Genomic DNA, 25847 nt, shown 5'->3' on the forward strand with positions numbered 1-25847 from the left:
AAATTATCTCTTTAAGGAAAGGTTTTGGATATCATATCAGAAAACTTTGACATTTTCATTAACTGTGATGTGGCACTTTCACTGATGAGCATCATTCCAGAAGACTTATAATTCTCAGAACATAAAAATACTTCCTCAATCTTGCTCTATGCTAACATTATCATAATGTGCAGATAGGAAGACCCACTCCTCCCCAGGGAACATGGACTGAGATACGATATAACTAAATCTGAAAATCTAATTTATGAATGACGAATGAATAAACATTATATATATCTCCCTTGGGGCTTCCTTTAGGAATTATTTATATAGAAGTTATCTTTTGGTTAACATTACAGGAAACGCATGAACGCTTTTATTTCAAAAATTAATTTTCAGCCCTGCAATAATTTACTCCTCCTTTTCTTTCTTATATATTATTTTACTTCATTCTTCGGAAAAAATAACTAATTCATGATAGTTGGTTCCAGGGTATTTCTATTATGCATAACTCATGTTTGCCTGTTTATTATATTAAGTATGCAGTATACCAAAAATGTCGAACAATCCATATGTATATGATCCCCCAAATTCCATACTCCCACTTTATAAATGAGACCTCAATCCTGTAACTTCTCACCTACACAGAACTCCTTGCAGAATTGGGGCCTTGAACAATACTCCAAGGTTTCTATCAAGTGCTAAAGCCTCCTGTATTCTCCATGAAGCTGTAAGGCCTTGCAAATAGGACTAAGTAGAAAAAGCTGAATTTTTCTAGGATACTCTAATGCTACTACTCCAAGTAAAGTCCAAAACGAGGATATAAACTGGTCATTGGGAAGTTTAGACTTGAAATTAGATGAAGGTTTCTAACCATCAGAGGAGTGAAGTTTTGGAATAGCCTTCCAAGGGAAGCAGTGGGGCAAAAGATCTATCTGGCTTTAAGATTAAACTTGATAAGTTTATGGAGAAGATGGTATGATGGGATAACATGATTTTGGTAATTAACTGATCTTTAAATATTCATGGTAAATAGGCCTAATGGCCTGTGATGGGATGTTAGATGGGGTGGGATCTGAGTTACTACAGAAAATTCTTCCCTGGGTATCTGGCTGGTGAATCTTGCCCATATGCTCAGGGTTTAGCGATTGCCATATTTGGGGTCGGGAAGGAATTTTCCATCAGGGCAGATTGGAAGAGGCCCTGGAGGTCTTTCGCCTTCCTCTGTAGCATGGGGCACGGGTCACTTGCTGGAGGATTCTCTGCACCTTGAAGTCTTTAAACCACGATTTGAGGACTTCAATAGCTCAGACATAGTGAGAAGTTTTTCGCAGGAGTGGGTGGGTGAGATTCTGTGGCCTGCGTTGTGCAGGAGGTAGGACTAGATGATCATAATGGTCCCTTCTGACCTTAGTATCTATGAACCTACGAACCTCACATCCCTAAAGAGGCTCAACATCCAGAGTGACATCTATCCTGGCTTTGCATAATCTCCAGTGCTATTCTCACACTGGTTACAACAGAACTACTGGACGAGAAAATAGCCAACAGAGTCAACAGGAAGATATGGATAGAACACGAAGTTCTCTCTCTCAGCTTTTCCCATAAAGCCAGAAAATGAGGGGGAGGGAATGGCCCTAGGAAGTAAAAGAAAGTGATAAGCATGGAGAGGGTATTCTGAAGAGGTAGAGAGAGAGAGAGAGAAAGAGAGAGAAACCATATCTAAACAACAAGATCCTAAACCTGGATACACCCTGGTGAGGAGGCTGTGAAACTAAATTCTTAAAAATGCTTAATGCACAATCTGTTCAATAATTCACTTAGGGACACTTAAAAGACAGCTGTGAAAAACTTGGTGGCTTCAGGTTGCATACTTCTGGCAATCCCAATTCTTTTTTTACCCTCTGAGTTCATGTGAGTTTAGAACCCCTGGACTGATTCTGCAAACGAATCTTTACTATGCATATAGACCTATGGTAGAACAGATTGTACAGTTCAGACTCCTCAGTTTAGATTCAAATGAAGGCCAAAATGCAAAGGTAAACACATTTGGAAACACTAAGTTAAATCTTATATCACACTAAAATGTTCAAATCCACAAGCTTTACATAGTTTGGATACACAAATACAAATTGGTCCAGGTTTGTTTGAAAGCTTCATGAAACTTATTAAGGACTGTGTTCCGATATCCTTGTCAATGGACAAGTGTGGAGTAAGGTGATGTTCAGTGTAAGGATATCAGAATCTGGCTCTGAACTGTTTTATCTTTATATCTAAGTAATTTTTGAGAATCCCTCATCATAATAGGCCAATTTTTCAGAAGTGACTAGTGACTCAGTTTTTAAGGGTCCAACTTGAGGCATTTTTTAAAGGTGCCTGGTTTTCTGTTTTGCATACTCAGCGCTTAACGAAAATGTCTCTCTTTAAAAGGCTCTGAAGTTGGGCATCCAAATCACCACTTCTGAATAAATGGCCTAGGCAATAAATACATAATAACTTGTCTTTAGGGACTGAGCTTCCCTTCCCAACTCTATGATTTGGCCACTGTTATATAGTTGGTTTCCTTTTTTGTTTGCTTTAAAGAAACCCTACTTCTCGTTTTTCTTTCTCCTCTTCCTCATTGTTAGTCCATCACTTATTTACTGGAGAAAGGTGTATGTTAAAAAGCGAGTCTGAGGAATGTTGGAATCAGACTTGGACAGATACTTGCTGTATGAAGTTCTAAGCACAAGTTGAATATTACAGAATGTGGGTTGAATATTGAGTTTGCAATGAAACTCGCAAAGTCTCAACTGGTCTTGTGTTTTGTTGACTCATTACTAATGGCAAATAATTTATGCAAAAATCAATTAGATTTTTTTATTTTTGCAAAATATTGGACATTGAACTCCTCTAGAACTGAGGGCCATTAAGATTTCTCCCATTTGCCAGTAAGAAATGGTTTTGATGACAGAAGTACTCTAGCACAAAACAACAGTGTTTAACTGAAAAAACTATTGCCTAACTATATTTCTTTTCAATATAAACATGTTACTCAACTGATATACTATACGTGTGAATGGAAGCAGAGAATGCACAGAACTTTTCAGGATAATCAGCATCTCATAGGGTTGGATTTTGAAAGAAAGATATTCTTTACTGACTACTGTATTAAAAAAACCCTGTTCCCAAAGGAAGGAAAAGGTCTAGATAGGGGAAAAAATGATATGACAAAATATAATATGGGCCTCAAGAGAAATTTATTGGCAAGCAGAATCTCAAAGACAAGTTGTATTTTATATGAACTGGACTTGATCTAGAATAACGAAGGCACAAGGAAAATGATAAATACTAGAACTGTGGTAATGGTAGTCACATCTAAGATTGCAAGGTTCAATTGTGTAAATAGAGATTGAAGAGCTTTCAAGCAAATTGGAATGTAAGATGACATCAGATCCAAAAACAAGAACAAAAAGCACTTTCTGAAATGGATAAACGGCTTTAACGCTCTGCAACCCCAAAGGAAAAAAAAACACCTGGTAAAAGTTAAGTTATGAAAAAGTTACACTAATATGAGAGAGGGGTCACTGAACTGGGAGCCATGACATCCTGAGTTCTAAACCTGCGTCTGGCAGATACTCTCTGTAGCCTTGAGCAAGTCACAATCTTTGTGTTCTCATGAATTAATTTATAATCACAACACTATGGAAGATATGTTTGTAAAGAGCTAAAGGTGTGATTCTGTTGCCCATGTCCATATTAATCAGTACCTTACTTCCTCTCCAAGTAATTCCACTGAAATCAGTAATGGGACTGTTTGTACACAAAGTTACTACTCCATATGAGTAAAGATGGTAGAATGTATCCTAAAGAGATGCAAATTGTGAATTTTTCCAAATGTGCTAATTTAAAACGTAAAGGGGATATAATCACAATTCTTAGAGTTACATAATATAAAATTTATCTTTCTGTAGTACCATATACCAGACATCAATATGTATTCCTACACACACCTCTCTAGATAAACAGCACCATGCATAAAGCCATACATTTATTGAAATGAGGGCGGAATGAGACCCTCTAATTTCCCAGAAAAAGCACCTTGTTACAGAACTAAAGGAGTAATTCCTCTACTTATGGCTGGAAGAAACTCTTATCTTGAGCCAAAGTTCTTCAGTTTACAATATGAAAGACACGGTTAATGCCAGATTACAGAGACTCTTAAAAATAAATATATAAATATTTTTTTTTAAAAAAATGTGTCCTTCACTTGCTATAATACTGGAAAAAATTATCTATTAAATACCAAAAAATAAATAAATAAAAAAATTAAGTCCTCTGGACATTCATACTTTTGAAGTTTTATTTTGGCAAATATTAGTCAGATAGAGACAATGTTTGGTTATGTTCTCCAGTAAAGGTTATGAGGCACAGCTGCACAAATCATATGGGAGCACAAATTAGTACAGTGAATTCTGCTTATAATGGACACATCCTTGTTCCCAGCTTTTGTCGTTTAAATCTAGATGGTGTGGATGTATGACAAGGGTGTGTCCGTCAGAGAAATGGGGACAGAATAAGTACGAGACTTTTATGCCATTTAACGATTACTCAGTCTTGACTAGGCATTCTGTTTCTCACTTTGTAGGCCAAATTATGCCCTCTGAAGTCAATGGGAGTTGGACATGAATATCAGAAGAGAATTTGACTCTGTTTATTGAAATTCATTTTGTTGTCAGGAAACAGGCAGTAAATTTTTTTAAAGGAAGCCAAATGTCAAAGTCAACAGGGAAAACTTAAGTTTGTTGGCTGTATATTGTGGGTCCTGAAATATGAGACCATAAGAAATGGTTACCGTGGAGCATTTCCCTTGCAAAGTAAATTATTTGTCATTCAGAAGATTTGTTTAAATAGCCTACTCAGCATGAGAAGATTTATTTGGTAGAAAATTGAATCTTTCGTAGCTCTATTTTATTTCTGCATGTGCCAGCTCTCCCCACCAGTAATCCCCTTTTCTATGCACTGCTAATGCCCACAGAAGTTCAAAAAGTGTGTAACATGCACTGTATGATATATGGCTAGAAAAATATATTATATGTAATGTTTAGCACTGGGTTCTTTGTTTGCTATAAAAACTGCTTCTATGTAGAATATATATTTTATGATGCTTTCATAACAATAGGCAGTTAGACATCCGACTGGTTCTTAGACAGTTAGCTCTGTTGATGACACAGTGATTGGAACTTGACAGCAGAAAAATTTTACATATCTTCATTTCCTGAAGCTTTCCCACTCTTTGTTGTCTTAGGAGCTCACAATGTCTAATCTTTAAGAGAAGGCAAAACTTATTTTAATCAACAAAAAATGTACGGTTTGTATAGAAGAGGCTTGAATATAGAGGATTTCAAGCTTTAAAAATATGAACTAGAAAAGAGAATTGCACTAACCTTGATTAATGACAAAAAAACTGGAAGCAGTTCTTAGTTTCAAGTGCTTTACTGACCAATTAATTGCTTTGGTGATTAGGGTTTTCATAAGACATTTGGAAACATTTTGTTTTTATTTTTATTGAGTTTAGTCTGAGTCCGTTTCTGGACAATTTACAAGGACACCGTCAACATGAAAAATCATATTGTAGTTACAAGAAACCCCTAATGTTATTAAAATTGAAGGTTGCTAGCAAAACACATTTTGCTTTCAGTTTGTTTACTTTGTGCATACGGATAGCATATTACATAAAATTCATTGTTTTGTTGGTCACTTGCACTTGTCTCTTCTTGAAGTAGCATGTTTATATTACTTGGTCTATTGCAAGCAGATAAGCACCCTCTTCACCAAACTCTTGAAAAGGGCATTTACTATTAATAAAAGCAGCAGCACTATTTATGTTTCCGAGTTTGGGGACCCCTGCACAGAGCTGAGAGCACGAGGCACAGAGGAAGGCTTCCCTTCTTCATTCTCTATAACCCTACATGAGGATGGGAACAATTGGAGCCTGGGAAGTGCGTACTTTCTTTCATTTCCTGGATCCAGCATGGGACAGGGGAGTGACAGAAAGCTGCAGGACCCTGGTACCTGCTTTTCCCTCCCCAGCCCCATACATGTAGCTTGAGACAAAGAGTATAGAAGTTGGGAGGCCTTATCCTCAATACTGCTGATTCTGTCACAGCAAGCAGAAGACAGATAGACATGGACACAGAGGTAGGAGGCATGGTGTCACTCTTGGACCTAACCACTTTTCATCGCTGAAAAAAACACATCAGCAGATAAGCAATATATATTAAATTCCACATATACTATTTATACTTGATTTTTTAAAACTAATCAATTCAAAATATTCAAGTTGACAATGTCCCTTTAAGGCTTTACTGAGAGCAAAACACCCTTCATTGGTGGCACTGTCCTGAATGGGTGTCACCCGTTGACAAGTGGACACAAATGTCAAAGTCAACATTATACATTAATACAAAATTGCCACCTTTCCAAGGGTCACAAATTCCAACAAGCTTAATAGCTATATACGGCATCTGGGTAAGTGTGAATACTTAGCATCTCTTCTGACGTTCTAAGGTGTGAAACTGGAGGAACGGGTTCTTTTAAACAATATCACTTAGCTAGAGAAGAAATTCAGAGGGCAGTCTAGCCTGAAGCAATTCTCTTTCAAAAGAAGAGTCATTGAAACGAAAAGATTCTTCACTGAAACTCCACAATGAATTTTTGTGGTGGTTGGGTGGAAGAGAGTGCTCCCCAGATAGAAGATATTCATTCGGAGCATACAACTCTGTACAGGGAGAGAGTCTTCTCTTCACTGTGGTCTTTATAGAAGAGTTGCCAAATGATTTTCTATCCCCAGAAGGGTCTATGCAGCATCTTGCCCTTTTCACTGGAAAGGCTGGCCTTTGTGCAGCCCAGAAAACTGTAGACATTTTGCTGAACAGACCTTCTAAGAGTTTATTTTCTGAAATGGTTGTTTATGGATTAAAAATTATTCACCTCAGTATTTTCCAATGAAAGTGAAGAAAGTGTGGTACAATATGTCTGGCAGCTACTTATACTGTAAAAATATAGATGGTAGACTAACATTTCAACTTACAATAAAGATTTATGGGCAATGGCACTGAATACAGATTCAAAATGATGTTCAGAAGATGGTGTCCTCTGTGCAAAGCTCATTAATAATGGATTGCATGACCTGATATTCTCTACTTCATGATAAATTCAGGAAAAACAATTTAAAAAGCAAGCTGTCAACATGTTAAAAACTTAAGTTGCTTGTTTTAATTCAAAAACATTGATAGAAATGCTTAAAAATTACATTCTATTTTGGCAGCCCATATGACATGTAGAAGGCATACACTTTTAAAATGGCTTTTTACTTTTAAGTATCAGGTTGTAATTTCATAAACTATAATTAAAATGCATCCTTTATTAATGGACTAAAGGAATGAAGTTCATCTGTTTGTTACTTTATGATCAAATTGCAATGCATTTATTAAGAGCCTGATTCTCCAAGTGTACGGAAGCCAATGAGAGCTGAACCTTTTAGAATTAGATCACAGATTATTAACATTTAATTTATATCCTCCTCCTACTTTCTCCAAATCCCTTATTAAGCCTGTTAATGTAAAAGGATTGGATATATCCACAAGAAACAATTACAGTCCAAGTTACTTTGCCGGTCAACAGCTAATGCTGTCATGACCAGATCTGGATGTAGAACAGTGAAGTATGGATCGACCAAGTATGTGGACCTTTGCTACTATCTGTTAGTTTTCTTTGGACATTATGTCTGAACTTTGTTATTTGCCACTGATGCAAACCAGTCAAACTAGGGTTAGCCTAACTGGGAAGTTAACAGTGTGAACATCACAGGGTTCAATCGACCATTTCCCAGACTGAATGATCGTTTATGTGAATGATCTGGAGTAACAACAGGTGTGCTTCAGGAGTCCAGGATTGTATCCATACGGTATCTCCATAGAATATTGACTCCTTTGCAACTCAGTGAAGTTGAAACATTGAATTTCCTGCATTTGCCACCTGGATCAACAGTGGATCTATATTGCTCAACATCTCTGCCAAAAAAACTTAGTAAGTCCCTGATTTTGGCTGGTCCCTTTGAAAATACCTTGTTGATGGCTGCCTGAAGCTTGTACCCCTGGCCTTATTCCTTTCTTGTGAGGCTGCCAGTTTGGCCTTTTGAGAGTTGATGATAAAACCATGTTTCTGGGAGTTTTACTGTTATCTCCATAGAGAGTTTTATTGGAATTTCTGGCAGTTGATGTTCCAAACGAGATTATCAAAAATAGTTATAACTCAACTCCTCTGTTGCAGATTATCTCTATCAAGGTGATAGGAACAGTTATTAATATCCCTGGCACAGTTGACAGCCTAACAGGAGAAACTAATATCCGTACTAAGAGGGTTCAAAACTAAATCTGAAAAATTTCCATTCACTTTGCGCGACAGGAATGTGAGATACAATTCTTTAAGAGCTACATCCCCTTGGTGTATGCTGGATAGGGAGGATTCATCCTGAACTTTCAAAATCTAATAAATTTGTTGGGGGCTTATTGTATAAGACCGCTCTTATTACTCCAGCTTGTTCAGGACCACAAAATACTACCTTTTGGGCTTTTGCCAATCCTGCTTCCATCAACCAATGAGAAGGGGCATCCCAGAGATTGGGATCACCAGGCACGCAGTCAAAGGAGAATTACATTTTTTGTTTCAGAGTAACAGCCGTGTTAGTCTGTATTCGTAAAAAGAAAAAAGAAAAGGAGTACTTGTGGCACCTTAGAGACTAACCAGTTTATTTGAGCATGAGCTTTCGTGAGCTACAGCTCACTTCATCGGCTGCATAGCATATCGTGGAAACTGCAGAAGACATTATATTATCACTTTAGATAAGCTGTTAGCAGCAGGACAGTGGGGTGGGAGGAAGTTTTGTTTCATGGTCTCTGTGTGTATATAATGTCTTCTGCAGTTTCCACGATATGCTATGCATCCGATGAAGTGAGCTGTAGCTCACGAAAGCTCATGCTCAAATAAACTGGTTAGTCTCTAAGGTGCCACAAGTACTCCTTTTCTTTTTTCTTTTTACATTTTTTGTATAATCTCAGTTTTATTCATTCTTGTTGCAGTGCCTGTAACCAAACTGCACACAGATCTGTGTCTGGCCTAACACAAGACCAGCATTGAAAGCATTTGCCCATAAAGCTCAGCATACATTTTCTTTAGTTAGTTAGTTTCTTTAGTTCACTACATTGCTACTTTTGATGTTCAACTAAATAGTCACCTCTGATTCTCAAGCTGTCCCCTGAACACTAAACCCTCTTCCCTCCAACAGCAGCAGCATGCAACGTATATCAATTACATGTAAAAACATGTGCACAATTTATCTAACTGAATGTTTTTTCTGCTCAACTAAAATTAAGTTTTACAAAAGCTCCATATGCATATCTTTATTTTGGGTTTAAAATATTACACTCACTGAAGCCTTCTAATTAATAAAGCAACAAGTACAGCATTGGCAGCATCAATGCGAGATAAAACTACACCACACAATCACTGTGTCTCAGCTCTGAACTGTGAAGATCACCTTAAAGGGAAAGAGGATAGTTTAGTCTCCAGGACTCATTCCATGCATGGTCCCTTTTACTGAGACTTTCTATCAGTATATCCATTTATTGTAGTAGGCACACATTCATGTTTCAACCACTGCTACTCTAGGTTTATTGGAGGACCCTAGTGAGTTAATTAGCTGGAGCAAATTTAAATCGGTCTAGGAGAGCCGAGTACTAGAGCAGGTAGATACCAACTTGAGGCGCATTCAGTTCATAACAGTTTATCTTTAGAAGGGTAAATAGAATTCATAATTAAAGATAACTTAAATCTTCCTTTTACAATTACATTTTCTATTTGCAGCTCCTCCTGGAGAGACACTTATTCTTCCTTCTGGGCAAAGTCCTCTCACATACACAAAGCCCAACTGATCAGAGATTGTCAGAGATAATAAGCCAAAGTAGAAGTTCATATCCCCAAACTATAGACAGGTTAAGTAGCAACCACGCTACTGAGCAGCACCCCACATGCTCCGTACTCCTTTACAGACCACTGGACTCGTGTAGTAGTTCATCCTGTGTACTCTCCCTGCCTCAAACCTCTGTAAGTGTCAATTTGTTAGACGGAGAGCCCCCTTCCACAATGGACAGTCACCCCGACACACAAGTTTGCACCACTCACCTGTCAAGTTAAAAGTAATTTAATAAAAATATTTGGACTTTGTAATAAACATCAGCTTAGATTTTTAAAAAAAATATCTTAAGACAATATTTTTCACTACTTATGTACTTTGCCCAACATTTAAAAAAACCCTTTACACTTTTCACTTTGCAAAAAAGGAGCAAACTCTAGCTTCTGTGGTTCCCCTCCAAGCCCATTTGCTTCCACTTATACACCTTTGCTGTTGGCCATATTAACTCAAATGATACCCAGGCATCCAAAAGAAAGCAAACTGAGGCTGAATATGTGAGATATCTTCCGCAGCTGAATCAAGACATTACTGCACCAGTAGTGATAAGATACATACAAACAGCATTCAAAGAAACAAACAAACCTGCCTTTTCAGGAGTGCAAAAACTATTTAGGTGTATCAGTATAACCTTGATGTGGGGGTGAGGAGAATAGGTGGTCAGAATCTGAGTCCTGCACTTAATTGATTATCTTTATTAACATTATTGCCAAAATGTAGCTTAAAGACTTTTCTATTCAGGTACATTCTCTGAAAAGCAGCTTTGTCCATGTAATTGGACTCTAAGATTGGTAGGGATACATGAGTTTAGTGAGTAGGGTCTGCTGATATTTCTAAGCTTCATTTTGACTATACTGAATATTTTTCATTGTTATGTTAGCGCATAGTTCAAGTCCTGTAAAGCAAGAAAGTTACTAATAGTTCTTGGTTAAAGAAGCGGATTATATACATACTTGCATTTTAAGCCTCAGGTAAGAGATTCAGAAACTGGCTAGGAAGCAGAAAGAATTTAGAACTCTCAGCGTTTAACAGGTCATGTGACCCAAAACAGTTTGTAGAATGGTATAATCCCTAGTCGTCTCTTTCTTTTCAAATGAAAACTAGAAATATGACAAAATAACTTTCTATACAAAAGTACTCAAAATGGAAGAATATTTCATAAAATACAAGAGGATGAATATAATTTTCTCTGAATTACCCTTAGCAGAAGACGTGACAGTGTCACACGTCCTCTCTGCTAACATATGTATCTATTTGTAATAAACCTGGAGAAAAATCATCAAGATTTCTCAATTCTAAGAAGAAATAAAAATTATTGGTTTGATTCTCAACTGCTCATAAACAGAGCTCAGATACAGTTCAGTGTGGTCGATGACAGGGACAGTGTATCGGGGTGGTTACCCGCTCCTGCTCTGTGGGGCTTGAGAGCCAGGGCTGAGGGCAAGAAAAGCTAGGCTGATTGGGGAAATGGCCGCAGCTGGGCCATGCCCCAATCAGGCCACAGCTGGACCTATGAAGGGGCTGCTAGGCTGAAGCTTAGCCAGAGTCTCTCTCTGCATTCAGAAGGGGAAGGGCCTGGCTGCAGGGACCTGAAGGAATACCTAGATTGGAGCAGGGCTGAGGGGGACAGGCCAGGGGAACAGGGGAGCTCTGGCCTGGAAACCCCCCAGGCTGCGAGGCCTAGATTAGGGCCTATTAGGTACTGGGGTTGCAAGGGGGCAGCCCACAGGTAGACAGAGGTAGCAGGTTCAAAGCCCTTTGCCTGTGATGAGTGGCTGATGTACTGCAGTCTGCCCAGGGAGCAGGGCTAAGCGAGGACTGGCAGTAGCCAAGACTGAGGTGAAGTGGGGATAGTGGGTGTGGGGGCTTCCCCTGGGTGGGGAGACCCCGAGACTGAGGGGTTGCTGCAAAAGGGGCAGCACCCCAGACAAAAGGGCACCTGCAGAGATTCCCTCTACGCATTTGGAATTCTCCAAAGCAAATCTGTGGCAGCTTTAGTTTCACTTTATGCCTTCATAAGTCATGCATTTGGGGGACCAGAGAATCCAACCCTACAGAGTCTTAATTCAGGCACTGATTTTTTTTCCCACTGAGTTTTTCACTGCTTTGGCTATATGTAAAACACATGTAAGTAAGCTCTATTGCTCTGACAGAAGATAAAGAGAAGTCATAATATATATTGTATAAGCAGATACAATGGGAAAGACCCCTTGGTAAAGACAACAAAGTTTTTGCACTAAAAAATAATTTCAACAAGTAGAAATACTGTTCTGTGCTAAGTATTATGAAATCAACCTCTCAAATCCCACTTCAATTATTTACTCCACAGTACTGGAAAGAATTGTTTTAAAACACATGATGGGCCACATGTAAAAGTAAAAACAGAACCACAGGAATGGAGTAAAAATTAAGCACAAAGGGAAAGCACTTAGTGTATAAACGTCTTAGACAGAATCATGTGTGAACAAGGATCCATAAATATAACAGAAAATAAAACAGGTAATTAAATTATTTAAAATGTCAAATGTCCCCACATTCAAAGACCCCAGATGAATATAATTAAAGATTTTAATAGCTCCTGTAAAATAACAAGGAAAATTTAATTAAAGTTCTCTGTTCCAGGATAACAACATTATGGGGCCAATCTTATTCTCACTGAGTCAATGGGAGCTTTGCCACTGACTTCACTGGGCAATGGATCAGGTTCCATATACAAAAAGGATAATAAAATCTCTTCAATGGTCACAGAACAAAGAATCTGGATAATTCATCATGCACTGATAAAATACACCATACTCCAAAGATAGTGGATTGTGCTTTTGACTGAATAACCAGAACCAACATATTAGAACTGATAACTCATTTTCATTGGGTTACATTTACTGGTTGCCTTCAAAGGGGAAACTGGCCATGATGGCCCACCCCTGGTCTCCTCTCTCTCTGCACCAATCACACACACTGGCTGGCACTGCTCCTCCCTGGTTCCCAGGAGGGGAATCTTCAGAGATGGAGGTAGAGATCATATACCTCCACAGGAGCAGATACTGTCTCTCCAGTTGTCCTTATCCTGCCATGGACCCAAGCCAAGGCATCCCATCCCACCCTAGGACAATGGCAGATGGCATTACAATGGCCATTTTGGAACCCCTGGGCCTTTCCAACAATGCAGGGACTGCAATCCAGAACGTCATGTTCTGTGGCATCTGAGTCCACAGCACTTCCATAGCTCAGCTCAGAGCAGGCTCTGGTACAGAGGCCGGTGCCGAATACCAAGAGCCTTGACCTTGAGACCCATCCAGTGCTGAGGGAGAAGAACAGTGCCCCCCACCAATACAGGCTTCCTCCTCTTCTCCTATTGAGGCTATCCCGGGAACAGAGAGATCACCCTCTCAGGATAAAGTGAATCAGGAGCTCCTCAAGACAGTAGTTCAAAACCTAAGGATCCAGGTGGAGGAAACCAGGGAGTCCTACCATGCCTTAATAGACATTCTAATGGCAACAGACTCTTCAAGAGTGGCATAGCCCCTGAATGAGGCCATTATGGATCCCACCAATGAATTATGGCAAACCCCAGCATCCCTTCAGCCGCCAACAAAGAAAATTGAGAAGAAGTACTTTGTCCCGGCTAAGGGTTATGAATTGCTTTATACACATCCACCACCAGGATCTCCGATTGTGTCAGCAGTCAATGAGCAAAAATGACAGAGGTTACGAAGGCCAAAAGGCCAAGGATTCCAAAAAATTAGACCTTTTTGGTAGAAAGGTCTACTCAACTGGTGGCCTCTAACTCAGGATTGTGAGCCAGCAGGTGCTCCTGAGCAGGCACGATTTTAATTCTGGGGACTCCGTGCTGAAATTTAAGGAGTTGTTACCCCAAGAATCCAGAAGAGTATTTGCAGCTCTCGCGGAGGAAGGCAAATCAGTGGCGAAGGTGTGGAGGACTCTGCAGCTTGACCTATGGCCTCAACGGTGGCAAAGTATACAAGTTCATGGCTTCAATCCTCAGGCCTGCTGCATGAGGTCCAACAAACCTTGCAAGACCTTCTTTTCGAGGGTACCCTGTTTTTTTCTGAGCAGACAGACTTCAAACTACACAGCCTGAAGGATTCAAGAGCCAACTGGGAGTCCCTAGGACTTTTTACATCGACACCCATGAGGACACATTATAAGCCTCAGCCAGCTACTCAATTCTTCATGCTGCCTGCCCGGCAGAACTACCACAGGAAAAGAAGCAGGGGCTTTAGGAGAAGACTTCTGCCCTCATCCGTGTCCATGCCTGCCCCCCCAGACACTCTGGTGGATCCAAGCAGACTTTTATGATAGGATGCTTGGAGACAATGTACCAGAACAGATTTTGGATCCAACCTCTCCAGTTTCTGTAGACTGTTTATCTCATTTCTATCAGGCGTGGTCCCATATTACAACAGACCATTGGGTGCGAAGCACAATAGCAGTGGGCAACACCCTTCAGCTCAGTTTTTCCGCTTCGTCCCACCCTCTCCCCATCCCTCTTCAGGGACTCGTCTCATGAGCAATTTCTAGCCCAAGAGGTGCAGTGGTTCCTAAGAGTGGGAGCTCTGGAAGAGGTTCCACTGGAGTTAAGGGGACAAAGGTTCTACTCCCAATATTTCCTAATCCCGAAAGCCAACGGTGGTCTAAGACTGATTCTGGACCTGTGAAAGCACAACAGATACATGAAGAAGCAAGTTCCCCATGGTGTCCGTGGCTTTATTCATCCCCTCCCTGGATCTAGGGAACTGGTATACTGCCCTCAATTTGAAGGATGCTTTCTTTCATATCTCGATCTTTCAGGGACACAGAAGGTTGGGTTCATCGTGAACCATGTACACTACCAATTTGTGGTTCTCCTGTTCAGCCTGTCAGCAGCCCTTTGGGTGTTCACAAAGTGCATGGCAGTCATTACAGCCTGGTTGAGAAAGCAAGGGATTCAGATCTACCCTTACCTTGACGACTGGGTGGTCAGAAGTAGGACAAGGTCCAGGTAGAGTCCACTCTAAAGCTAATTGAGTCAACATTCCAGGACTTGGGTCTGCTGATAAACGTGCAGAACTCTTCCCTCTCCCCATTTCAAAGGAGAGAGTTTATCAGGACGATCCTCAACTGCATCCAAGCCAGAGCCTTCCTCCAGAAGCACAATTCCAAGCAATAGTGATGCTTATAGAGAACATCAGGGATCACCCCATCATGACAGTAAGGAACTGCTTGAAGCTCCTGCACTATGTGTCCTCATCCACCTATGTGGTTCATCATGCGAGACTTTGACTCAGACCTCTCCAGGCGCAGCTGCTACCTGTATTCTCATGAAACTGACACCATTTGGACACAGTTATCACGGTTCCCCTGTCAGTGATTGCCTTCCTCAATTGGTGGCGAGACCATTGAGGGTGTGCGAGAGAGTCTCATTCTCAAGACTCCAACCATCAGTGTCTCTTGTTACAGACACTTCAGCAATGGTCTAGAGCCCCTGGAGCTGTCTTTTCCCCTCTGCCTGAGAAAGTGGGAGAGGAGATCCTAAGTCGGGGGAGGCGGGGGGGGGCAGGGGGCTGGGGGGTCAAGAACCCTAGGAGGAGCAGAGGTGAGGCAGGGGCTGAACTGATGATGGGATTTAGGGGGCTGCCAGATTTAGGGATGGGGAGAAGGGAGGCTACAAGAGGGAAGAATAAAACAAAAATGAATTATTTTAGCTATTTGGACCCACACCTGTGTCTAACAGGTAAAAAAGAACATCTATATGCTTGCTGTACCTAAGAGTTCTCCTTTACTACTAAATTTTAGGATTGCTTTTATTGTGTATTATTTGTTTATTGTTCACTTGTTATACTGACGTGATTAGTGCTATATGAATTATTAATAAAATATTACGAGGCTAATCTACTTTTTAAAGGAATGGGCCCATTCATAATCAGGATATTCTAACTTAGAGCCATCAAATAAGAAATTTTTAAAAATTGTAATTATTGTTTAAATTTAAGTCACTACTTAGATTAAAATTATAATTTATAATTCAACCACAAAAAAGGAGGTCTTCTGCAGCAAGTGGCTTCCTTTTGTAACTCTGATTCTTTCTATAAAACTTAACTTTGAAGACAACTTTCCAGCACACTAGCCCATTACATTTTAATGTACAAAAGTTAGGGTTCTTTAGAATCTGGGTCCCAATGCAGATTAATTCTTGAGATTTAAGAAAAAAAAACTTATTACACTTGGTTTTAGAAATAATTCCTTGGATGTGAGCATTTGTTGCTTCTTGGATGCTTCCTTCCTTCTAATGTGTAATGGTCTCATTTGCGGGATGGGTTGGAACACTTTATTCTAATCCAAGGCCATAGGTCTTTATAAACAAAAACTCTTCCTCCCTCAGGGATATGTCAGGGGATGTGGTCTTTCCTGTCTCCTCTTTCTGAAAGCCTCAAAGCTTGTGGTATCTTATTAATTTCAGCATGTTATATGTGATATTACACTGGCTACACATATGAAAAGGAAGTTATTTTCAGGATTTTATTTTTTCATTTTTAAAGCAGTTAAAACTTGGTGTCTTATAGGCACTTGGAAAGATTCTAGCTGATACAATTTTAAAAAGAGACAGGTCTCTTTTTAAAAAGGGTGATTATATAGAGTAAGCTGAAAGTGAGTGAGGACAGTTGTAACAGTTCCTAATATTGTATATTATTATACAAATTTAACATATAAAAGGATTCTTATTATTATTCTAAATTAGAACCAGATTTATGACTTTTAATAAGTTGTAACATTTTGAAAATTATAACAAAAGACTACTTTTCTTTCAGTTTTTTCTGTCATACCTACTTTCTTTTCCTTTTTTGGGTAATGAATATTATATTGGGATTTTCAAGATCTCTAGACAAGTTCTTGCTGAGAATTAAGTGCAGAGTAAATTAAGCCTTCCTCAGTTTTACTTACTAGCAAAAATTATTTTGGGACATTAAAACTTCAAGTTGACACACAATTCTGGGCTGTTATTACTACCACTTTTTGAACCGACACAGAAACTTTTTCAAGAATGAGGATATCTGTAAAAGTTATATTTTTTAGCTGCTTATCACAAACTACACAAGTTGATAAAATAGATATTAGACTGAAACAAAAATTAAAAAAAAAAAATTTAATTAGTACGTCCAGCCGTGAGTTAGAAATTACTTTGAACATTGGTTATACAGAACGTTTATTGTAAGGAAAGAAATGTATTTTGTACAATTTCAAAATAAACTGACGCTTCTGAACAAGATTCTGTTTATGGATCTTTTCCTAAAGCACTTAATCATTGCTAACCAAGTGGAAATACTGCTCTGCCCACGTCCCCTGCTTCGAAGGACTTTAAACATTTTTTTTAAATAGAAAGGAAGTGTACTCTTACACAGTGTATGCTACCCATTAGTGGGTGGAACCGGATCTTCCTCTGATATTCAAAGAAAAATGGGAATATGATCTCTCTGAACTTCAGCCAGTAAATGTAAGTAAAACCTGTGCTTTCTCTGAGGGTCCTTCTTGGAATCCCTCCCAAAGTTATTGCCATTAAGTATAGTTCATAAAGTATATTTTTCATTCTGACAGGTGCTCCAGCTTTGACCAGAGATCCGTTCACACTGCCTCTGATGTAGCCATCTCAAAAGCTACTTTTGCCAAATGATTTGGGGTTACACACATTTTCCAATTTGAATGGCAATGCAGACAGACTTCATAAATCTTGTACCAGGAATAGCTAGCTCTCCTTAACTGTATCCTTTCTGTACAGGCATGTGAGGCAACTGATCAATAAGTAAAACAAAAAACCCACTTATATTCAGCATTTTAACATTCAAGACTGCAATTCATTACAGAATGAATGGAAACTCCTCTTACAAGATAAACTGAAGGAAAGACTGATTCTGTCAAGGATATAATTTTCACTGTCTCCTTGATAAGTATTTCAAGGATTAGATGCATTTGAATTTTCTTGTCTTATACTTAAAACTCTGCTTTGATTCAGAGACACTATTGTCCAGCTACTTTTAGTTTATATAATAAATGGCATCTCTCATGATTTCTTCTTTTTTCATCTAAAAGTAATATGATGTGAAATTATATACAAAATGTGCATTACCATCTATAAACTATATGTGTATATCTTTTATGCACTTAAAATGACTGCATTCTAGTTGAAACATGGTAACAATGGTAACATGGTAACAATTACTAATGGTACTAAACATGGTACCATTACAATTACTAATATTACTAAACATGGTAACAATTACTAATGCATCATCTTTCAAAACTGATAGGCATTATCAGCTATAGTTGCATCACAGCTAATGTAAACTGACAATATATTAGGCTGACTAATTCCTAAAATGCACGAGAGAACCCGTTCTTCATAACTGTGTTCAGAGTACATCTAATTAAATATCAGTGAAAACCTAAAGTCAAAAACATGTTTCAACAAAATGATTTTCGATTTTTTGTAATAATTGGATGAATTAACTTTTTGTTTCTGTTCTACAATAGACTACTTTCTCAAGCATTGAAAAATACAAGAAAGAACAAGCATGTTTTTTGATAGAAGGAAGGAGTACACTGACAAACGGAAGATAAGAGACTCTCCATTTATCTCAATCACCTGGAATCCTAGGAAGATCTAGCAAACAAAGAAACTGAAAATAAGTAGAAGAAAAGATAGCAAAAAGGACAAGAAAAGACAGAAAAACAATTATGCCCTGATTCACAGCCTTTGCAATCTCATTGTCTTAGATGGGGATGAACAATGTATACATAAAGGAGAATTTGGGCCAAGATTTTAATATGAATTTTATACTGTAAGTCTCACAAGAGGTGAGATAGCTGTGTAGTAGTAAGACAATAAAACAATGGGAAGAGGTCTCCATGAAGCAACTATGTCTATAAATTATTTTTTTTGGGGAAAAAAATCCATTCTTTCTGATGCAAATGGAAATCCATCTACCAAGGGATGAAATGGAGATGAGCTGCTCTAGATTTGCCAGATAAAAACATTCAAGGGATGTGTTAGTTTACCAAAACCTTCTCTTCATTCTAAATATCTTTTTATGATGTCCATTTTGTAGTGACTAGCTTCCAAACAAAAATGTAATAATACTTTTCACATGAAACTTTTAAATGACTTATGGAAAATAAAGTTCAGAAGGCAGTTTAGATCTTAAAAATGTGAAGAAAGGAAGAGTAATAAATGATGTTTGGAGTACACAGACTTTTGTAAATGTTATGACAAACAGGCTGTTTTCTCAGGGTAGGTTTTTAAGTTTGATGTCTTCACTGATCATAGTGAGTGCATAGTAAATGTTAACACAAGCAATAAATACTAAACTGACAACAGTTTACTATTGGGTCAACATCTTTTGAGCCTTTTGTAAAGGATGTAGTTAGTTGATTAATATTCTGTTTTTTGCGAAGTGGGAAAATTGCTGATACTATATGGATTCTTACACTATTTACTTGTAAACCTCAGTGTAAAAAAAGATTTTAGTTCTGAATGAGCACAACACTATGATGGCTGATGAGAATTACATAGTGTTTACTTCTTGCAAAAGTACTGTAGCAAATCTTTTGCACAGATGTAGTAAACAGAATTTTTGGAATCCACTCTGGTAGCTGAGATGGTGCTTATGACTACAGGGGAAAGTTATTATTTTAAATATCTTCTTCTAAGCAGCCAAGTCATCATCTTGAAGGTTTGACTGGATGGAGGAACCGTCTGATTTTTTTTATTGCTTTTTGTATTTTCCAGATGGAAATGAAGATCTGTGGATGAACAATGAAAGCCATGGTATTCTTGGTGTCTAGGCAACGATTAGGATTATTTTGCTAGCCAAATACTTATTTCAATACTTTTAAAATAAACTAATGTACCTGTGATAAAATAACTGTTTTTGAAAGAGATGGGGGAAAATACACCTGCAAATGAGATGGAAAGGGAGCCCTTGAGTCTCTTCATGTAGATCAGGGAAATATCATGAGAACTCTATAGAAGACATATGTAAGATCTTTAGTAAACTTTCACTTTTGATCCAGACACTCAACTATTTTATGCAAATTTCTGAATTTTTCTGCTGGATACAGCTTTGACAACATTTGTTTTGGGAAGGCCATATTTTCTAAACTACCAACAACTGTTGCTGACAGTGAGGATTTGTACTAGACAGATTAGTTGGTGGTCCAGGTAGTTTATCTATCTGAGGTGTGAATTATTTTAACAGAGACTGATATTTTATGTGGTATCTTTTATTCCGTAATTGGCCCTTAGTGATTCATCAACTTAGTCAAGATACAGATGGGCTCAAACATGTTTTCCCCGGGCATCAGTCTCACCTTCCCTGTCAACAAACCCAATATTGCTAAAACTAACCTCCAGCCATAAGATAATGACAGAGAACTCATCCAATACTGCTCTTGGACTGATCAGCAAGTAATACTCTTGAAGTTATATGAATCTCTCTGAATTCCCACACTATTCCCAGCCTCTGCTGGCCAGGGAAGTAAGAGACCAAACCCATGCTCTCTTTCACAAGACAACATGACTTTGTTACCAGTTATGTTCAAGCACAATGTTATATTTATATTTTCAGAGCTCTAAAATTACAGGGTTTGATTCAGGTGGAGCCTCAGATTATGCTAGGTCCCCAAATGGCTTGCAGATATCAAGCAAAATCCTAAAACTGGACTGTGCTGAGTGGAAGGAGGTGTGGCCAGAGGACACATTGTCTCTGGACATCCAACAGGTAGCTTCTGCTGGCATGGTTCCTCTGAGCCACCACCACAACTCAAAACTGTCTTTCCTAACTGGTACCCATGGGGGAGAGTGGTGGTGCAAATATTTGCCTCTCGCGGAAGTGAATCGAGTATATACCATTCTAGAATGGACTTCTGTCCAGTTGGGTCCTAATTTTGCTCCTATTGAAATCAATGGCAAACTCCCACTGACTTCAATAGGAGCAGGCCTTTAAATGTTTGCAGTCTTGGTACATCAACTTTCTGAACAAGATGAAAATACCTTTTCAGAATGGTGTCTGACAATGTGAACATAATACCTAACATGTATTAGTGTGCACACAAGAGAATAAGTAACTCAACAGTTACGGAGTGTGTTGCATACACAGTCTGCAAAACAATAATTTTATGTATAGAGATAAAATTGAATATGCTACACCTATTGGAAATTTTGCAGATGTGCATAATTGGATATAGTATTATGCCAGAAAAATTATCCACAGTAGATGTACAAAATCAAAGGTATAAAAATTGAACTGAGAACATTACAATTCAAAACTGATTTTCATGCTTAATAAATTTAATTAATATAGTTCTAGCCACATGAATTTAAACCTTCAGCCACTATTATGCAAGAGTGACACTTACCCTCTTCTGTTCTTTGATATATTCCATCAATTCCTCTCTTGTTTTTTTCACAGCTTCTTCCACAGCCTTTTCACTTCGTTTTTGTTCTTCCATTATTGCTGCCTTAACAACTTCCTGTAACAGAAAAGTAAATCTGATAACTGCAAATTGTATACATGTACATTTCTATATTTCCAGTATTTTAGGGGCATAGGGAAAAGTCTCTCAGAATTCATCCCATTCTTACTCCCAAAGAGTTTGTTAGCTGACTGCACTCTTCCTACAATCATAGTTATCTCCAATATAAATATCTATACATATGTCTACCAATACCTTTAATATTCTAATCCCTACATTATACAAAGGAGAGAGCTAGAACTAATCTAAAGCTGCATTTGTAGAAGTAAGTTTCTCACCTGTCAGCAAAAGGAAAGTATAATGAAGCAATTTTCAAGCATTCAATTTCAACAACAGGTAGGAGTACACTGCTTCCTACTGAGGTCAATTAGGGTATGGCTACATTGCAGTTAAACACCTTCAGCTGGCCCATGTCAGCTGACTCAGGCTTGTGGGGCTCAGGCTGCAAGGCTATAAAAATGCAGTGGAGATATCTGGGCTTGGCCTGAAGTCTGGGACCCAGAACTTAGAACTAGGGATGTTCCGACACAATCATGTGTATAAGCCCCCAAATCAGGAACTAGTTTCCAAGACCTGTGGTGTCCTAGAGTATTCCAGGAGATTGCAAAGGAAGAAGAAATAGAACTGAAGTTGGGTTTGGGGGAAAACTGTATGACTCTGGATCAATTCTGATACACCACTGCAGATATACTACTGTGGATAAAGCCATGGACAGCCTTTTCAAACACATCTTTCCTTTCTAATACATCTTCTGTGTACAGGTTACAGACTTAGGCAGCAGTACATTAGCCCAAGTTTTCTCTCTCTCCACTCAAAATACACAGGCTGCATCCCAACCCAATGGAGCCAACCATAAAATTTCTAATAGTGAAACTCAGTCGGACAGGAGTTCTGGAGCACAAGGATGTACTGTACAGTAGCTTGTATATGGAGAAGAAAGAAATGCTAGCAAAAGAGTAATTTTGGATTTGCACTTTTCAACCTAATTACCAAACTATACAATAACGTTCACTAGATGTAATGCTGAACTATGTTTTAGGATTTGGAACAAACTTAATATCTAGTACTGTGCATTTGTTAAGCAACTGGCCAGACAAAGCTACAGATAAACTCACAGTATATTATCCACTGAACACAAGCGTGTTATAAAAAATTATGGACTAGGTTCAGGCAGATTTTAAGCCAGCTTCAAGCAGTGTAAGGCCTGGTATAGGGCCCTTGAAGACAGAAGTCCATCTTGAGGAGTGTGCATTGGTCAGAAGCAGCTTTACATGTCATCACAGCTCAAAAACTGGGTAGTGCACCCTGTGAAAAGGAGGTCTCGGAAGAGAGAGACACAGGACTCTCTACATGAATTAAAGATATCCTCTCCTATGTCCTTCCTGGCAAAAACCCAAAAGCAAAGGGCAACAGAAATACCACCTGTGCTCCTGTGAATTTCTACTTCAGCGCAAGGGAGCTAGTTGGAACAGGAAGGTGCAACTTGATCCCTAAGAACAACCTTGGTGAATATGACCCTATATTTTGTATTTTATTCTAAAAAGAGCCCAGTAATGTAAGGAGCAAACTACGTCACAAACTTCTTACAGGACATCCCTTAAAAAAGAGAATACAAAAATGAGTGTACTAACAAGAGAGCTGGTCGAAAATATTGCTTTTCCTCTGGAAAATTTTGACTTTTTCGAAAGAAGAAAAAACCCCCAAACTACTCCCCCACCTTCACCCTCCCCAAGTAAAAAACAAACAAAAAACCCCCCACACCAAAATTTTTGGGTTGAAAACCAAAAATTTTGATTCAGAAATGCCACTGTAGTACCTAATGAGAGCTGTAGTTTGGGTGCCTTATTCCTTCATTCTCTTCTATGGGCTAGCCTTCCCGGCCAGATTACATCTCCCATGAAGCACCTAAATAAAAGTCTGGATTTTCAAATCTGCTAAGCACCCAGAAGCTCCCAATGAAGACAAAGAGAAATGCAAGTGCCTGCACTTTTGAAAAACAGACCACTTAATTAGGTGCCTAAATATGAATTTAGGAGCCTTTTATGCATCTATTTTTGAAAATCTTGGCTGGTCTCTCTCTCTGCACATGGACACAGACACAACAGAGTGAAAGTCAATGGGAGTTAGGCACCTAACTGCTACTACTTCCTTTGAAAATTTTCCCCATTATAATCCATGCAGTGCTTTTGAAGACAAATGTAAAGGTACAAGTGCGGAAGTTCTAAGTGGAAGCTGAGAAGTCATTTCTGTACCTACCTATTAATGTTATTTTGAGACCTTGAAATTACCTCATTCTGTGAACTCAATTTCATATTAACTGCCATATGGACATTGTCCCTCTAGCTGCTCTGTTGAAATGTATTTGCCTTGAAATTCTGCTAGCAAACAGAACAGTGAATTATTTAAAATAATCTTATGGGAGAAGAAAAAATATGAAAAAAAATGTATCCTGAGACACAGCTTCATAGTGCCCATTTATTTTAGGTTACTGGATAATGCATAGCAAGGGGCAGTGCTTGATTTTGGTAGAGAATCACAATCACTTAGTGTTGCTGAGAGCATGGATGCAAAAAACGTTAGGATAATATTTAGTTTTGTGGGGACTTCCCAAGGCTGTTGAAGTAGCTACAGTAATGCTTTCTATATAAGCATTATATTTTAAAGTAACTTCTAAAATAATCTGAGAAATTTGTTATTTTAAAATATAAACCTGAGGAGCAAACCAATTAGTTTTTCAGACTAAAAAGTTACGAATTATTTTCTGTTACTTCTCTTGCCATTCCTACTCTGATCATGAATGACAAAGTCAGAGCATTCATGGCGCCCATTCAACACAGATTCAATATGCATTGTGCAATTTGCTTGCACAAGCAAAAATAATCTAGAAGTAAAGAACACATTTGTCACTTCTATCAGAAAAGAATCACAAATAGGTGACTAATTATTTTTCAGATGAAGTTATCCATGGTTTCTGGACTCATGTCACAATGGATGTATTCACCTGGCTCTCAAATCAATTTAAGATTGCCTTGCAATTAGGCTTCATTTGTAGCTACAGACACATTTCAGCATGCCATCTACTCAGGGAAACTGACTCGGAGGATCCTAAGATCAATGACAGTTTCCCTGTTTGGTTGGCTCTATGTACAAAGAGCTAGATTCAAAGGAAAACTAACTATATTCTGTGTTTATAGTTTCAGCAAGTGCAGAAGCTCTTTACACACAGAGTTGGCTGAAAGGGAAACCGACTAGAATCACACCATTCTAGTTGTTTTCCCTTTGCAGCCGACTCACTGGAGCACTGTTTCAGTTACTGTGGCTGGCAGGACCAAATAAGTGCAATCTTAAATTACTGAGAGGTCTGCATTAATACCTCCAAGCAGCAGAGAATCTGGGAGAGACAAGCAGAGAAAGGCTGAGAGAGAAGGAACATGAGGGCAGAAACAGTGGTGGTCCTAATGGTGATTCACACAATATTTTCCACTGAGTGATGATAAATGCAACAGTTTAAACTTACTAACTACAACATAAAATCATTACACAAGGGCTATACTCTACCCTTGAACATGGCTATATTTTACCCTGAACATGGGAGGTCCACAGTAAACAGAAGCCTCTTATTTTGAAGACTAATTAAAAATGTAATTCAGCCTTCATCACAAAATGAGTTGGACACACCTGCAGTAATGAGTAATCTGTAGTAGACTTTTTTATTACCTCATACAAACGTAATGATAGTGAAAGGTGCTAGACTGAGTGTGCTAGAGACAAAAGTTCTCTATTTAGCCACAAAACAGGCACAGTATCACAGTAGTAGTGACAATATCCCCACACTGTCTTGTCAGTGTGTCTGAACCCTGCTCTGGAAGGATCACCTAAAGGGATGACTGGGCAATTCAGATATCTCTGCTTCTCTTCTATTAAGTATTGTAATTGGATTTAAGTATCGGAGAGATGTCTCGTCTGAATGCTCTCTCCACTGTAAAATCTCTGATACCATTCAAGGTAGAAAAATACTCATGGCACTGCCATTCAAATAGGTCCCAATACAGAAAAGTATTTTCAGCTTTTATTTTATGCTTAACTTCATCTCTACTGAGGAAAGCTCTGAGGCACGTACTTAAATCCCATCTTGACTTGAATGGGCTTTAAACATGTGTTTAAGTGCTTCTCTGCATCAAGGAGATGGGAACAATAATGGGAAACCACCAATTCTGAAAGTGATACACTAGGACTCTTAAATTGATTTGCTAAACTCATGTTGTATTTTAATCGAAAGACTAGAAAACCACTGAAGAGCCTAAAGTTATTGTTTCACCACTCCTATTTT

General features: G+C 38.6%; 1 protein-coding gene across 9 annotated transcripts in view; it reads right to left on the reverse strand.

The window, feature by feature from the left end:
* The window catches only part of CCDC91 (coiled-coil domain containing 91), a 319501-nt gene that overhangs the window by 35831 nt on the left and 257823 nt on the right, over nt 1-25847 (reverse strand). For all 9 annotated transcript variants that reach the window (XM_074936086.1, XM_074936059.1, XM_074936124.1 and 6 more), the window contains one exon: nt 21401-21514. In XM_074936086.1, coding sequence (XP_074792187.1) covers nt 21401-21514 — 114 coding nt within the window. The remainder of the gene's footprint in view (nt 1-21400; nt 21515-25847) is intronic.

Source organism: Natator depressus, chromosome 1 (genome assembly GCF_965152275.1).
Source record: "Natator depressus isolate rNatDep1 chromosome 1, rNatDep2.hap1, whole genome shotgun sequence".
Lineage (NCBI taxonomy): Eukaryota > Metazoa > Chordata > Testudines > Cheloniidae > Natator > Natator depressus.